The sequence below is a fragment of the Sapajus apella genome, unplaced genomic scaffold, assembly GCF_009761245.1.
Source record: "Sapajus apella isolate SASKATOON/1434 unplaced genomic scaffold, GSC_monkey_1.0 scaffold61, whole genome shotgun sequence".
Classification (NCBI taxonomy): domain Eukaryota; kingdom Metazoa; phylum Chordata; class Mammalia; order Primates; family Cebidae; genus Sapajus; species Sapajus apella.
In genome coordinates, this window is record NW_022437001.1 from 1422826 (window position 1) to 1439643 (window position 16818).

The 16818-nt window shown below is 42.0% G+C and overlaps 1 protein-coding gene across 4 annotated transcripts in view; it reads right to left on the minus strand.

The window, feature by feature from the left end:
• FAM160A1 (family with sequence similarity 160 member A1) overlaps window positions 1-16818 on the minus strand; it is a 278667-nt gene that overhangs the window by 14127 nt on the left and 247722 nt on the right. For all 4 annotated transcript variants that reach the window (XM_032246417.1, XM_032246416.1, XM_032246414.1 and 1 more), the window contains 3 exons: window positions 9466-9656; window positions 5756-6892; window positions 49-227 (listed from right to left, as the gene is read on the minus strand). In XM_032246417.1, the coding sequence (XP_032102308.1) occupies window positions 49-227; window positions 5756-6892; window positions 9466-9656 (1507 nt within the window). The remainder of the gene's footprint in view (window positions 1-48; window positions 228-5755; window positions 6893-9465; window positions 9657-16818) is intronic.

Genomic DNA, 16818 nt, shown 5'->3' on the forward strand with positions numbered 1-16818 from the left:
CAGCAACCACAAAATCAATAGGTATGGATGTGGGTTTGGCTAACATACCTGATAGAGAGAGCGGACGCTTGGCTGGAAGACCATGTTGGTGTTGAGCAGAAAGGAGCGCAGGAGTGGCTGGGGGTAGCTAGCTAGCTGAGTAATGATCCCAATAAGCAGCAAATTCACATGTAAAGAGTTCTCCAGCATGTTCTCCAGCTTTGACAGGACCACGCTGATGAATGGACCTGCCGGAAGAACACAAGGCTTCAGGGCTGATTGGGCTCCCAGGGATGCCTTTCCCCAACAACTGCAGAACCATTGGGAGCTCCCAAACCGCCACAGGCCCACAGGTGCAAGTCAGACATGGCAAATATGACCAAGTTTTCTCCTGTCTCAAGACCAAAACTGAAAACAAACCACCACAGCAAAAAGAAAACAGGAAAATATGCATGGCTACTGACATTTTGACTCTGCGAGCAGTTTTGATACTTATTAAAAGTATCACAGACCTGGTAAAAAAAAAATAATAATTTAACTTTTTAAAATTAAAATATACTTTTCTACATTGTTGCTGTATTTCTTGGCCTGCCAATGCTTAAAACATGACAGTCATCATCTCATGATGCCACGGACACAGGGTTTCATGTAAGCACTAGAGGCCATTAAAAGTCTTGTAATGAAAAGTCTCTGGTAAAGAACACCAAAAATGCACAAACTATGTTTATCAAATAGTGATACTATGAACAGGTGTTGGCTATCTTGAACAAGCACACTGAGAAAAAACTGATTTTGTCAAGTGTCGTAATGTGGAACAATAAAAAAAAAAAATAGACAGGTGAGAGGTGGAGGAGCCCCTGGGTATAAGCTTAGTAGCCATGGCAATTCGGTAACCACACTTGAATTTTCAGAGGAGAGAGAACAGGGTGTCAATTTGGGGAGATACAGTTTGGCATGTCATAGATTTCTTAAAAAAGAAAATCCATATGACTACAAAAGCAGTCCTTTTTTAAAAGTGGTTAAAAATTAGTCATAGAAAAGCAGTCCATATGTTTCTGATACTTTGGGTCACTAGAAAATTAATACGCTTTGCGTTTGAGTTCACTGAAGGCAGGGAAAACAAAAAATAAATCTGGCATTAATAAACTTACTTGAAGATACTTTAAATTTTTACCATAAAAGTGTTCTGTTCAACACAATCCATGAGAATTTTGCACTTCCCTGGTGGAGCTATTGATGACGCTACTAAACCATGGCACATTTTATAATGAAAGCACATATCCCTTGATAAATAAGCCATGCCTTATAAAGATATCGCCAACATTAATATGAGTTTAACAAAAACATACTTCATCACAAGATGCTTCATTCAGAAGCCCTGGTAACATGAAAGAGTAAAACCCTTTGCAAGGAAACAGAAGCTATGTCTGAGGAATGAGAACACCAAATTGAAACCTTTACCACACAGGGGAGAAAAAGGAACTGCAATATTCCCGTCTCCAGGAACACTGAGGATGTATCTAAGGAATCTCAACACAAGAGGCACCAGCCTCTCATGTGTGGCATTTAGCCTCAACTTCCATTCCTTTGGATGGGAGGCAGAGGTCTTTAGTCACTTTCCATGACATAGGAGGTCAATGAACTCTTCAGATAGAGAGTCTTTGAAGACACTTACAAACAAAACTGGGAGACTTTGCCAAACACATTTGGAAACTCTGGATAGGGACCCCAGTTTGAAAGCAACTAATGGTTTTCCCGTAAAAAAACCCAGAAATGTCACTGGCAAATCTTCTTAAGGCATCACAACACAGATCTAGAGGGAGAAGACTGCTGTCCTCAACTTCCTCTCACCTGCTCCCCTGCAGCCCCTGGCTCAGCATCTGTTTCCTTCCAGATGGAGCAAAAGCAGGTGAATTAAGACACACTTAGGTAGGCAGAGTCTTCTGTAAAATATGTGACCCTAAAATGATCCCTCAACTTCTCTTTCCCAGCCCAGACTGTGCCTGGCCACGTCCAGCCATCCTATAAACTCTAAATACTGCTGACCATGCAGTGACCATCCACAGGACATCACTACTATAAGGGGTGAGGTGAGGGGCACACAAGCGTGAATCCCATGCCCTGTGGAGAGGAAGATCGTGTCATCATTGACTGATGTGAATGACGGAATATTATTAGGTCAAGGCCAGTAGACTGTAATTATACAAATGGAGTCCACTTTGACATCATAATTAGTGTCCGCTAATGAAATGACTCCTAACTCCTTGGGCATATGCAATAAAAAAAATGTATTAAAACTTTCAAATTCCTACTTTAGTCTTAGTTTCTAGCACTAAATAAAACGCTGCTTAACAAAAAGTGTGTAAGCGGATCTAGTAAGCAGCTGAAAATCAAAAGACTTAGCACAACTCAGGAAGCCACAGGTGTGTCTGGGGGATGGTGGTTTCATTTTCTTCCCATATCTCCCAGGAGGACAAACTCCCTGCCTCACATACTATTACATTTTTCAAGGTCACTGGGCCTATCTCACTGCCCCTCCCTGTCACCCGCTCACTGCTCTCCCCTGTCCCCCTGCCTCGATTGAGGCTGCACCCTCTTCCTGCACTTCCCCTGTCCAAGAATGGAGCTGCCGTCGATTCTGTACCTCTGCTCTGTGAATTCCACTGTGGACGCATCTCCTGATGTGGACCTGAAACCCACCTCCCCTGCCTCCACTGCCTGAGGTCAGTCTCATCATTTCTGGTCTGGACTCCAGCAACAGTATTTCTATGTTAACAGAGAACGAATTATTACTGAAAACATTTATTAAGCACATCCTATCTGCCAGGCAGTGTGCTAAGCACTTTTCATGTATCAACTCACTCAATATTCAAAACAACCCTAGGAAGTATATTTATTATTTATCCCCATTTAAAGAGGAGGCAGAATGCTAAGTGAACCCAGCTTGTGAGTAAGAGTCAATTTTAATTCACACCACCTGTTCCAGTGCTCTTAACCAACACATTATATTGCCTGCCAAGGAGAGGGGACGGGGGAGTGTGTGTGTGTCCTAGTATTTTTAACAATACACCCTGAAGACCACACCTCATATCAACACTGAGCTGTCTCATCTCAGGACCACAAAATGTTAGCTTGCTAGGGTGTTGCACAAGCAAGCCAGTCTCCTACTAGTTGGCATTTGGGTTGCTTCTGGCCTTTTTCTATTCTAAACAATGCTGCAGTGAACACCCTTGTACATACATCTTGGCACGTAAGTGTGAATACAGCTCTGAGGACGTTTCTGGAAACAGAATTACTAGATAAGAGCATTGGCACGTTCTGAATACTGATACAGCAATAAGGGTATCTCACTTGTTTTTCCTGGCACCAACCTCTCCCCACTCCAGTGCTCTCCCCACACTCCTACCAAAGCTGCCTTTTTCAGATTCAGTCACATCATCCCTCAACTTTAAACTCCTAGGGCTTCTTCAGAGCCAGGGCACAAGGTTTCCATTCCTCAGCTTGGCCCAAAGGCTCCCTAGAAGCTGGCACCAACCAAGCTTTCTGCCTTCCTCCTTCACCTCCCATACCATGTAATCCAAGCGGTCACACCCCACAGGCTGGAGGGCTCTTCAGTCTCACTCCTGCTGTCTCCTCTGCCTGGACTATCATTCTCACCTGCTTTCACTTGGGGACTTCCCTGCACTGTCCATGCCCCACCTCTGTTAGGCCATTCCCACTCCCCTCACTAGGTTCCCCTTGGACTTGGCATATGACAACTAGTAATACATTTCTCACTAAGAGAGCACACGTCTTTGTTGGGGTCCCTTCCGAAGGTCTATGAATTCCTTTAATTTTGTGTCCTTATTTCCCAGCATAGAACCTGCCAAACACCAGGGGATCAATAAAAGATTGCTGAATACATGAATAAATAAAATTAGACAAATAGAATGCTTTGATTTTGCTGGGAAATGAACTCATTTCAGTGGAAATCAGATGCCCTGGAGAGAAGAAGTTAAGCCTGATGCTACAGAACACACTCCGAAGTTTGGAAACTACAAAGCACACAAAGGTGGGAAGAGAGAAGATGTTTCCTAAAGCTGTGTACAAAGTTCAAAGGAGGAAACAGGCAAGGTTTTAGCTACAATTACCTGTATGTATCAAAAAGCTGGCATTATCTTTTGTCAGCTCTCAGGTGTATTATATGTAAAATATTGATGTTATTTAATAAGATGTTGGATTAGCTTTTTATTCTTGCCCTGAGCTCTACTCTCTTTCCTCTATTTACACATTTCCAGGAATGAAGCTCCTCTGTAAGAAAGCTGGCATTCTAAAGAATAATCTTCATACCCATGGGTAGCCCAGATGTCCCACGAGAAGGCAAGCTGTGACAGGGTAGGTTACTACTGCTCTTTCCGAGTGAACTCTCCCAGCTCCCTCCTCCCTGTCCCCCTTATCAACTGGGATAAGTAATCCATTTTACTTATGATTGACTGACTGATTGTATTTTAATTAAAACTCATTCACACTGAAACGTTATCTCAACTAGAACCGCAAGCCTCTAATTGTGGAATTAAAAGCTTTTTCCTGTATGTATAAATCTTCAGGCATCAGTAAATAGATGAATAAATATCAGAGGAGGAGGCTGGAAGAGCTCCTTGAAATCACATAGCCTACTTGGCTAGCTGGACCGGAAGGCAATCTGTTTTCATCTATCTGGGGTTACTGCAAGAGGTAGGAGCACAGTCTCTCCTCACCAGGCTTCTCCTGGGAGTTACTTGTCATAAAATGAATAATGACCTCCCAGTATCTCATTCAGTCCTCACAAGGGCAAATGGAGGGCCCGGGATGCTAAAGCGACATGCTGCTAAATGGTAGAGTGAGTCACCCCAGCCTGGCTCCGAGGCAACCATCACCCTCCATTGCTACCGTCGTCCAGCCCCTCTCCTTGCTACCTGAACACCATCCAGTGGTCCCACCCTGGCCTTCCCTGAGCTTCCTGAGCCCTCTCATCTATGGCACTCCCCTCTGCACCAGGATTTGTAGATGTAGATTTTGTTGGCTAATATTTAATGATATTTACTGTCAAACTTCCTCACCCCAATCTGCCTATCTGTATATCCAGTCCTATCCCTTCATCTCTTGCATGATTTCTACCTGTTCCTGGGGGTGTATCATCAAACACACCCACTTTTTCAAAGAGCTATTAGTTTATGTGGTCCACTCTACTTATTTTTGAATAAAGATTTTGTGATTCTCTGAAATGAGCTCTCAGGCAAAGGCACGGCTAACCCCAATGCCTCTGATGTGTGTGCACAGTTACTGTCACCCAGCAAGGACTCTGAGCTCCTATTCTGTGCTCTGTTCACTGTTCCAGTGCTAAGGATAGAGCTCCACCCTCACAGAGCATACATTTTAGTGGGGGAGACAGTCATTTGTTAAAAGTAAATGTAAATAAGTGCGAAGGAGAAAAATAGGTGACACTAGAATAAATGAAGTCATTATATAAGAAGTCTGGATTCTTGTGTGGTTTAATCAGTCCTACTACTTTAATATTGACACAGCAAAAGAAGTTACTAAATAATAAAATCTAACCTCTAACTTGAGGAATAAAATAATAATTGCAAGAATAACAAAATAAAAAGAAAATCACCCCCTTTGCTCTTTACAAAAATATGTTCAGCCCTCTGTTAGATAAACCGGTAATATTCCTTACCTTTGCCTACCTCACTTTCCTGTTCCAATATGTACAAGTACTTTCAAAAGCAGAAACCACAAAGCAACTTAAGATCGTCACCTGTGAATGGGGTGCTTTGAGTCCTCACGGGATGGCCACTGGCAAAGGCAGTCTCATCTCTCCCCCCAAATGGGGAAGGCACAGTCTCTACAGCAGGCATTTCCGCAATAAAAGAGTCAAAGTCATCCTCCTCCTCTTCTAGCTCCTTCTTCCCCTCCTCCTCCTCTTCTCCTATGCTGTCTTCTTCCTTCCCTTCTTCCTCCTTTGTGAGAAGCAAGGGATCAGGTGTGGGGAAATTCTGTTCCATCAAGCTCTCAGCACCTGAATCCAGCTCTTTAATGATTTGGTCATACTGGGCAATAAGATCCTCACTCTCCGGATTAGTGGCCATCAGGTTAGAGCTGTACTCTGCCTCAGAGGCAGGGGATGCTAACTCTGAGTTGGATTCTGGGGCTGCTTCAGGCTCCCTCTCTTGCTTTGGCTCCCTGGGCTCACTATGAAATGGGTCTGAATTGTCCCTATTGCACTCCTCCTCTGAATCTGTGTCTGGCTGGGGGCTAAGAAGGGGGCCATTATTGATGAGGACACTTTGAACTTCAGCCTGGGCTTCAGCTGGTGGCCTAGCAGCTTTCTCCTGAGAATCCCTCGCATCCTCAGAGTCCTTCTCAGCACACAGCCTGTACACTATCACATCATCTTGAAAGTCTGACTCTTCGATGTAGGACCCTTTAAAGAGCAGGATGGCATTCTTCCTCATCTCCTGGATGTGTTTGGGGGGATCAATGGGTGCCGGGGGGCCTGAAGCTTCCAGATCGTCATAAGGCCCCGGGGAGCCCACGTCAGCCCCTGAGGAGATTCCAGGGTCGTAGCTGTCATCCCATTCTAGCTCTGTCTGACCCTTGTCCTTTCTGGGAGCCAGCTGAGGTCCTGTCTTCCTGGGGAGTTGCTGCGGGAGCCCAAACACAGTGCAGGCCGAGCTCGCACTGCCCTCCTCTGTCAGACTCTGAAGAAATGTCTCAGGGCTGGGGGAGTCACCGTCATACAGGGCAGACCAGACACGGCAGTCCCTCATACAGCGGAGGATGTTGGTGTGGGCCTCCCACAGATACTGCAGATAGCTGATGTCCAGGGCTTTCCCATACTCCACAATGCAGGCCGACTGGGAGAATGCTTCGGGGAACGGCCGCTCCACAGGCCCTGCACAGGAGGCAGAGGACGGTCAGAACAAGGGAGGTGAAGGGCAAAGGTAGTGGATGGTGGGGGGGGTGACCCATTCAGGCTAAGACTGTGTCTTGTTAGCTACTTTGGGTCTAATTATGTTTGAATAAATGACCTCTGAATAATAAAAAATGGTTAGAACATAAGAAGCAAAGACTAATAATAGAAACTCTACCCTCACAGAAGATGGAAAACCAATACAACCAGTCAGATAGTGGCTATAGCCAATGGAAAACTATGATCTGGTATGAGTCATTAGAGAAAGAAGAGCTAATGATAGCAATCTCTCAGGCTGTTGAGAGGACTAAATTAGGTAATACACCTGATATACTACCTGCCACAGAGTAATGACCTTAGAGTTTTTTACTTTGAATCTAAAGTGGAAGGCTGGTAATCCATTAATGTGAGAACCAGAATGTTTTGCAGAAAAATCCTGGTTTTTAGAAAAGCCTATTAATTCATTCTGCCTTCCTGGGGACTGCTGGGGATGTTGATATTATTAAATGGTCTCTTAGAGTAAAATCATATTCACTACAAAAGTCATTTTAACCTAAGAATGCTGCTTATGTTATCATGACGGTCTTTGATGTTAAAACTTCCAACTTCACTACTGAAATAGCTTTAAAAACATCTGCCTGTTTTCCTTCAAAAGAAAAAGACTCAGGGAAAAATATATTTTCTATCATTTCTTAAACATCTAGTATGCTGCAGGTGCTTTATCAATGCTATCTAAGTTAATTCTCCCAATAATCCCATATGGTAGATAATATTTTCTCCATTTTCAGATAAAGAAATTGAGGCTCAGAGATGAAAGAACACCCAACCCAAATTGTGGAAGAGCCACAATTCAAGCACAGGCGATTTCACACCAACCTCCATTCTTAACTTCAATTGCAAACCTCGTGTCTCTTCATGCTCTAAATCTCTACCAGACTGGGTCAGAATTGAGCCTTTAAGGATACCCATTTCCAGGGCTTTAGGGTGGACATAATTCATATTTTACAGCTCTACTGCTAAAAATGTTAGTGTTTATCTCTCATCTACGTTATGTAAAAAGACGTCCAATACTACTGCTAGCAATATTTATTGAGCACTTACGACATACCAGGCAGTCTTCTAAGAGCTTTACATGTCTTCACTTGCTTTCCTGAGAATAACCCTTTGAAGTAGGTACTATTTTACAGATAAGAAAAAAAGTTTAGAAAACTTAAGTAATTTGCCCAAGAGAGTAGCAGAACCAAGATGCAGAACCTGAGTCTTTGCTCTGCTACTTTCTTGGGCAAGTTATTTACCTCTATACAATAATTACTCTGGCTAGCTAGCTGGCTATGCATCACCCATCCATTAGGGCATTTGTCTGCTGTAAGGCAACCCCAGAGGTAGGAGAGTGGAAAGAACATGGAATCTGGAATCAGAGAACCTACGTAGCTGTATAACCATGAACAAATCAATTCCTCTCTCTGAGTCTGTTTGTTGATCTGTAAAATGGGAATACTACCTTCTTCAAAGCATTAAAAGTGATCACACGGGAAAAGAAGTTGGCAAATTATGGACTCTAATTTTAACTCTAATTTTGAATTCTGAGGCAAGGTTAACTACAGAATCATTCTTGAAAAAACTTTCATAGTAAATTTTAAAAGACATCAATTTTTAAATATGTTTTAAATAATAACTTTTAGGTACAAAGATATAAGTTATCCATACTAACAGGAAAATACAATTAAGATAGTTACATAAACTGCTAATTTTCATGTATCTTTATATAAAGACCAAGACAGTAAGACAACCTTAGTTTCTAGAAATCACATTAATATCAAATGTACTGACATTTTCTTAGTCAAGTAACCCAGCTTTTAAATATACTTTATCTAAGAGGATTGTAGCTGGGTGGACAGAATGACATTGTTGGGGTGGATATCAGAATATAGACAAGAAACACTTGACTCAACATCAGGACTGGGCATTTCCTGGTGGTCACAGGACATGCAGAATGTTCCTGAATTGAAACAGCCATATGACCATCAAAGATACACATATGCCCCCTTGTTGCAGCTGCCTGCCAGAGGGCCAAGGTTGATAGAGATGGCCATTTCAATCAAATGCATCCGATTCTGCTGTCATCACAAATTTCAAGTTTTATAGGGATATATAATATGTAAATCCTTATGGCAGATTCCTATAAGCAGCTCATTTTAGAAATTAAAATAAGGGCTGATTCTGCCTTAGCAATAGCCATTTCCACACCTCTCACCTCCATCTCATTTTCAAAGACATGCTAGCACATGTTTTCACATTCAACTCTGAGGATCCCACTAGAAAGTCCACGTAAAATAAAGATCTGGGAACACTAGGTAATGTCTGGGCACTTCAATTAATACTGATTACAAAGTGTCCATAACTCCCTACAAAGCAGAAAAGGATCTCAACTAGTCATTCATAAGAGAAATGGGAGCCACTACATAATTCCCTGTCCACCCAAAGGGACACATATTCCAAGGTGAGACGGAATTGGCATCCTTTTTGTTTAAAGATCATCACTAGCGTGTTCCTACCTGAACTGTCATGCATACACTTTGACCAGAGAATATAATCCCTCTCTTGGTTCCCAAGCGTCAGAGTGATCCCACTGGAGCAGCAGACAGGAGTCAAGGCGAGCAGCTTGGCCGCAGAAACAGAGTAACAGTCTCTCTCCTTCACAGCCCACCTCTGACTGAGCATCATGTGATTGCAGGGGATCAGATACCTAGAAAGACAAAAAGAACCAGCATTTTGTCTCTGCAATGTCTTGAACCATTACTGGAACTAACTAAACAATAATAGGGACTCCCTGTGGCCAGGGGCGAACCATCTTCTCCCAAATCTCAACTGATCATCTCACCAGCCACTAAAGTTCACTCCTTTGCTTAATTTTTTCTGAAAGAACAATCTCTTTGCAAAGAACTTAATGGTCTTTACAATTTAGCCTCCAGGAACTTCTTCATCTCTTAAAGGATCCCTCTTCACCTCCATGCCTGTGCGCCCACTGTCACCTTTACCTGGCCTGTGCTGTCCCCTTTTCTTTACCTGACAAATGCCTTTCATTCTACAAAGTCCAGCTTCAGTGTCACCTTCTTTGGGAAGGTTTCCTGCTCTTACTCCAAGACAAAGCTAATCCCTCCCTCCACTATGCTTATGGGCCTCTATTAAGCACTATTACCTTGTATCACAATTACTTCAGTGTCTACCTCCGCAATATAATGTGCTACCACAGCAAGAAGCTGCTTCAATCATTTCTCTTATAATCCCAGAAATTCTGACTTCTAGCAGGCACTGAATGGCAGGAGCAAATAATCACTCCATAGTATAAACCTCTTATATTCTCACGGGTGACCAGGAGGAAATATAATGGAAAACGACTCACTGAAGATCACTGGCCCCCATTTCACACAAAACACTTTTGGTTGATGATCAAAAGCATCTTAGTATCATTATGAACCTGGGAACAAGAAAACCTGAGTAACCATTTCTGACACACCTGGAGCACATCAGTGGGCCTCATGGCTAGAATAAAGTGTGTTTAAATGACTTACTTTCTTAACCAGGGAAAAAACCATACTGCTTATTTAAACAAAGATGGAGCAAATGGGATAAAGAACTTGTAGCCAGAGCCAAGCATCACATATGTGTGCAGCCAATTACAGATGAGCTCAAGCACTTATGTGAACAATCACAGCCTTTCAATCAGCCAGAATGTTTTTGCTTCTGTATTCAGCATTTGAGAATGAAATAGTGCAGAGAAAAACAAGCTAAAATTAAGATTTTCATTAAAAAAGATTAAAAAGTACAACTTTCAGGCCGGGTGCAGCGGCTCATGCCTGTAATCCCAGCATTTGGGAGGCCGAGGTGGGCGGATCACCTGAGGGTCAGGAGTTTGAGACCAGCCTGGCCAATATGATGAAACGCTGTTTCTACTAAGAATACAAAATTAGCCGGGTAAGAGGTTGCAGTGAAATGAGATCACCCCAGTGTACTCCAGCCTGGGCAAGACAGAATGAGATTCCATCTTTAAAAAAAAAAAAAGGACAATTTTCAGGACATGTCTTCAGGCCTATAAACATTCAACCATCTCCCACATCTCCTGTTGATCCAAATGAGTAAAACCTAAGTTGATATTCATGACTGATCGGCTGCAGGAGCCAGAGTCAGAGAGGGAATAAAGATTCCACTCTCTTTGTGATACTTTACACTGAAGGTTTTAATAATATTTTCCAGGTATGATATGGCAAACTTGCCACTTAACATTCAGTTCTCAGAAAAAGCAAACCATCTAGGCAAGGTGGCCCTCATCCCCTCCTCCTACTGTCTCCATAGGCAGATATATATTCTTAACCTGCTATCAGTAAGAACCAGACACACCCGCAGGTCTGATATGGTGGCATCTGTTTTCATAAGCTCAGTTTCATGAAAGTAGAAGGTTACAAGAACAAAAAGAAAAGTGTGGAACGGGGCAAGTCTGTTCTGATTCTTGGCTTAGCTTTGGTAACTTAGCAATGAGGAAAAATAGATGTTATAGGCAGAAAATAAAGGAGCTCTTTTTCTAAGGATATCTGTGAGTAGAGATGCTCTGGTGACCAGGAATAACACAGGAGAGAGAAGCACCCACCTCTGTGTGAACCCACCAGCTGTGAACAAAGCACAGCTGGACCCCAGTGGGCACCCAGAGAAGGCAGTGCTGCTCTAGCACCACACAGGGGTGCCAGGGTACATAGCAGGATCAGGGGCAGGGGGTGGCAGGGTGGGAAGAGAAAGCAGCAGCAACAGAAGGGATCAGAGCAGAAGAGGGGACCATGGCAGATGCTGCTGTGGGAACTGTGATGGGAGATTTGTTCATGCATATATGTAAGACTCCTCACTTGGGGGTGGGGTATAGTGCTTCATGCCTGTAATTCCAGCATTTTGAAAGGCTAAGGTGGGAGGACTACTTGAGGCCAAGAGTTCAAAACCAGCCTGGGCAACACAGCAAGATCTTGTATCTATACAACATACAAGAGTTGGCCGGGTGTAGTGATGTGCACCTGTAGTCCCAGCTGGTCGGGAGGCTGAGGTGGAAGGATGACTTGACCCTAGGATGCAGAGGCTGCAGTGTGCTGTGACAGTACCACTGCACTCCAGCTTGGGAGACAGACAGAGATCCTGCCTCTAAAACAACAACAACAACAACAAATAAACCAAAAAGACTTCTCATTTGGTGATCCCTAGAAGTGACAGGTGATACTTTGTGTGTGTGTTGGGGGCAGGGGCGGGTCCGAGGTTTTATATGAAGTAGCTGGGGTGAGAGCTGAGAAAACCTGTCCTGTAGCCATTGGTGTGAACTCTTCCCATAGGCTGGTGAGGCCGAAAGAAATTCAGATTACACAGGATTTACTGTATACTTATTTTGGTCATTAATTATTTAACAAGTAAACTGCTTCAATGCTTTTATATACTGCTGCAATAGCAATGACGGCTTACAGCTCAAACCACGCATATTTCATGATTTAAGCTGATATACATAGATATTTATTCTTTGTTTGAAATATTAAAAATGGCTGGATCAAAGCTAATAAAGCTATTTATCAAATATTACCAATGGGTAGCTTGAAACTATATTAGAATAAAGAGTTACTGCGAATTTGCAACTTTACAAATACACGCTTTCAGTAGAAACTAAAAATTTTCTTCTGAATAAATCAATCAAGGGAGATCCCTATTGGTTGAAAGAGAGAGTCGATGAAATTGGAAATGGGGAGCCTGTTCAAATGAATAACCCACCACTATTCTGAATAACAGTTCTCAGAGGTCATTGTGTTAAGTCAAATAAACCAGCAGAGAAAGACAAATATCGCATGTTCTCTTCATACGTGGGAGCTAAAAAAGTGAATCTCACAGAAGTAAAAAGTAGAATCATGGTTACAGAGGCTGGGAAGGGAAGGGGGAAGAAGTTAGTTAAGGGGTACAAAAATACAGCTAGATAGAGTGCTAGTATTTAATAGTACAGTAGAGACATTACAGTTGACAATAATTTATTGTATATTTCAAAATAGCTAGAAGAAAATAATTGTAATGGTCCCAACAGAAAGAAAAGATAAATACTTGACATGATAGATATCCTAATGATCCCGATTTGATTATTACACAAGTATAAACATGCATCAAAACATCACATGTAACCCCAAAATATGTGCAACTATTATATATCAATTTTTAAAAGAAAAAAAGCCCTGGTTCTGCTGTATCTTTAAAATAAAGGATCATCCCAGAGGAATGAATAGAAAAAAACAGACCTTGCTCCTCTGTCTCTGTCTTTTCAACATTTACAGGAAAAGATTAGAAACAGAACAAATGCCAGACTATCCCCAAATGTCAAATATCAAAATGAATTGGTTGTCAATAGCAGAAAAATCACTTAGGAATTTAGTATGGTTATTTGTTATCAAACTATCTTTTCATTTATACTGTACTTATTTCGTTTGAGGATTTAAATTCACGAAACTATAAAAATAATCAGAGACTAATAAATATCTGACTTTAGAGGTCCAGATTATGCAAAGCCATCCCCCAACACAGCAGGAAAACATATTGTCCTCCCTGATTTTCATTATTGCCCCAACCCTCTACAACCCTGGGCTCATTTCTTACTTTCTTGGATATTGGTCATTAAAGTAAACCATCAACCCTTCTAAAATAATTCAGTGACAATCAATTGATAACAAAGCACACATATTGCCCTGTGCTACACTGACCATAAACACAAGCAAAACAAGGCAGTGAAGTACAATGAGCTAAGTGAAGTGCTTCTACTGAGATGATGATAACCCCAACAATACACCAATAGGCAAAAATCTACAAAGCAATGTTAGTGAATTCAAAAAGATCATCTGTGATTAACAGAAGTTCTGGCCATATTTCTCCTATTCATTTTCCCTAGGCTGGCAGGCTTTACAGGGTTTTTTTTTTTTTTCCCCTCTCCTCCAGACCCCTATCTCCTATGCAAGATGAAAATGTTCCTGAAGTATACACACAGCTTATCTTCAGGCGAAACAACCTCTATCTGAACACAGCAGGCAAGGCAGTTCATAACCCTGACAATGGAGCAGTACTTCTGAAAAAAACTCTCTCACCAGAATATTCAGAAATAGCATTCAATGTATTAAGCAATTAAATTTTGTCTCAACTGGGAGGTTCCAGGAGCATGGCAGAGATTTGTTACTTCACTGCTTGTCAGCATTTCCTGCCTGCCTGTGGCCTATCATATGTCACATCCGTGGAGGTGGACAATTTCTCCTTGGTTTTCTGCTCACTAAAATATCCTGTCTTTGGGGGTACCTTATTTCACCTTACTTTTCTGATATTTTGCCAAATGAAATAAACTAGTATCAGTTACAAATGGATCATCATTTTGAAATGTTGGTATTTATGAATATTTGGGTTATAACAAAAATTGACACATAGTTATTATTTATTTATCACATGACAAATACTTTCATTAAATGCAGTCACATAATCTTCACTGCTCCACTGCCTCTCAGATCTGCAAGTTTATCATGTATATTCAAATGACTTCAGTGGCAGCAACAAACAAAAAGGATGGATTATAAATCTATTTTTTATGTCCCTTAATGTTTAAATGACTTGAAGAATAAAGATTTTTTATGGTCTTTGCTTTTCACACAGATTCTAAATCAGGAAAGAATTATTTTCATTAGTTTAAAACGTCCTTTCTAGAAAACTACCTCCCTTAAATGTGTGTAATACTTTACAACAGCGGTGTCTAATTTTTTGGCTTCCCTGGGCCACACTGGAAGAAGAGGAATTGTCTTGGGCCACACATAAAATACACTAGCACTAATGATAGCTAAAAGAAGGAAAAAAATGCAAAAAAAAAATCTCATAATGTTTTAAGAATGTTTATGAATTTATGTTGGGCTGCATTCAAAGCTGTCGAGGGCCACATGCAGCCCGCAAACCACAGGTTAGACAACCTTGCTTTACAGCATTTCAAAACATTTTCACAGACATCACCACAGTTGATCCTCCCAATAACCCTATGAGGTAGTATATTCCAAAACCAGAACAGGTCAAGTCACATCAGCAGTGCAGAGGAAGGAGACCAGGAGCCAGTGTTTTCTTGCATGCCTATGATGTGCCCAACCGACTTCTGTGTATGTCCTCTCAGTTTCTCACTTGTTGGATCCCCCCAGACACCACAGCACAATTCGAAACAGAGGAAGTATTCAATTAAGAGCAACTATATTATTGTTGTTATTATCACTATTGTCCTCATTAAAGAAACTTGGTCCCAGAAAGCCTACGACCAAGCAGTCAAGCCCATCTCCTAACCTCAGGTCTGGCATTTTTTTTTTTTTTAATTCCATTTAGAACTTGTGATAACATAACATTCAGGTACTTTCCCAGGATATTTGTCCTCACCCACCCTAGAAATGACTAGCCCTGACTTGTACATATATGTATCTCAACCATGAGCTGATTTCTTCATTTTTATAATGTGCAGGTCTGGGTCTCCAGAGAAGCCATTGCTGATGCCATCTCTGAGGACACTTTTTTAACACAACAAACACCACTATGTGAGCAGTAAAAGGGTGATTACAGCTAACCTTGTAAAGGTCACTGAACAGCCAGCAAGCAAGAGCTTCCGCCACCTGGACTAAATCTGACCTGGTGACCTAGAGCTGGGAAGCTCTGTACCTCCAGACCAAAGCCAGGCTTCCAAGTACACTGAAAAAGACAGCCACTTTTCCTGCCATCAAAGAAGCAGTATTTCAGAATTTAACATTTAAATGCCATCTGGTTTTACCCACTTCGGAGTAAAAGCCTGGTTTTTGGCACCAAAAATGGCTTTGCCAAGTTGTTCTGGATTTCATTCAGGCCTTGCTAATGCATTCTGTCATATATCAGTAAAGGCTTGATGAGGAGCTAACATAATCTTTTTAGGACAGATAACTAATGCTCTACCCAGGCTATCCAGGGTGTTTCTTTATGATTGGATTTGTTTTCTGCTAATCCTTAAGATTAGTTACTGATGACCTAATCTAAAACCTTAAAAAGTTCAAAAACTCTTTTAAACTTAAAAACTAATAGGTGATAGTCTTCCAACAATTCTGTAAGGCCCTCCACAATACGCCACCGCCAGCTTTCTCAGACTTATTTTATAATCACTCTCTTTTGCAAGATGTTATTGCCTGCACAGCACCACTCCTCAAACAAAGTGGTTCTCAAACTTAATAGTGCATCAGAATCCCCTAGAGAGTCTGTTAAAACATGGCTTGCTGGGCCCTAACCCCAGAGTTTCTGATTCAGTAGGTCCAAGAGGAGACCAAGAATTTGCATTTCTAACTATTTTCCAGGATCACACTTTGACACCCCTGGCTTTTCCAGAGCTACCTATTTGGAAATGCTATTGCATTCACCCGGAATGTCTTCTTCTCAGTAACCTCTACTCAAATCACGTCAAAACCCCAATGTGGACTAAGGAAAGCTCAGGTCTCTTCCCTCTTCCTCCACTTTCAGCTCCATTCACCCTTATTCCCCAGGACTGGTCAAAGGAAGGATCAGGGAGTCCACTAAGGAAAGAGAAGCAGGGAGTGCATGCTGGAGGACCCTGGTAGTCCCGTTTTTTCCTTTTTGCTTCTACACCAACGGAAGAGCATGTAAGAGCACAAACCCTGGCAACTCCCCCTCTGGAGCTCCTCTCAGCCCTAGCCCTTAGCTCCTCTCTCAGCTATGGGGCCACATTCTCTCTGGGTCCATTTCCTACAGTGATGGGGTAGGGTTTCACTAGAGTAGTCAACCCCAAGATTCAGGATCTGGGTTTAACAAAAAGAAGGAAAGACGTGCATCATGGTCTAACGGGGTTTCTAGAGTTCTGT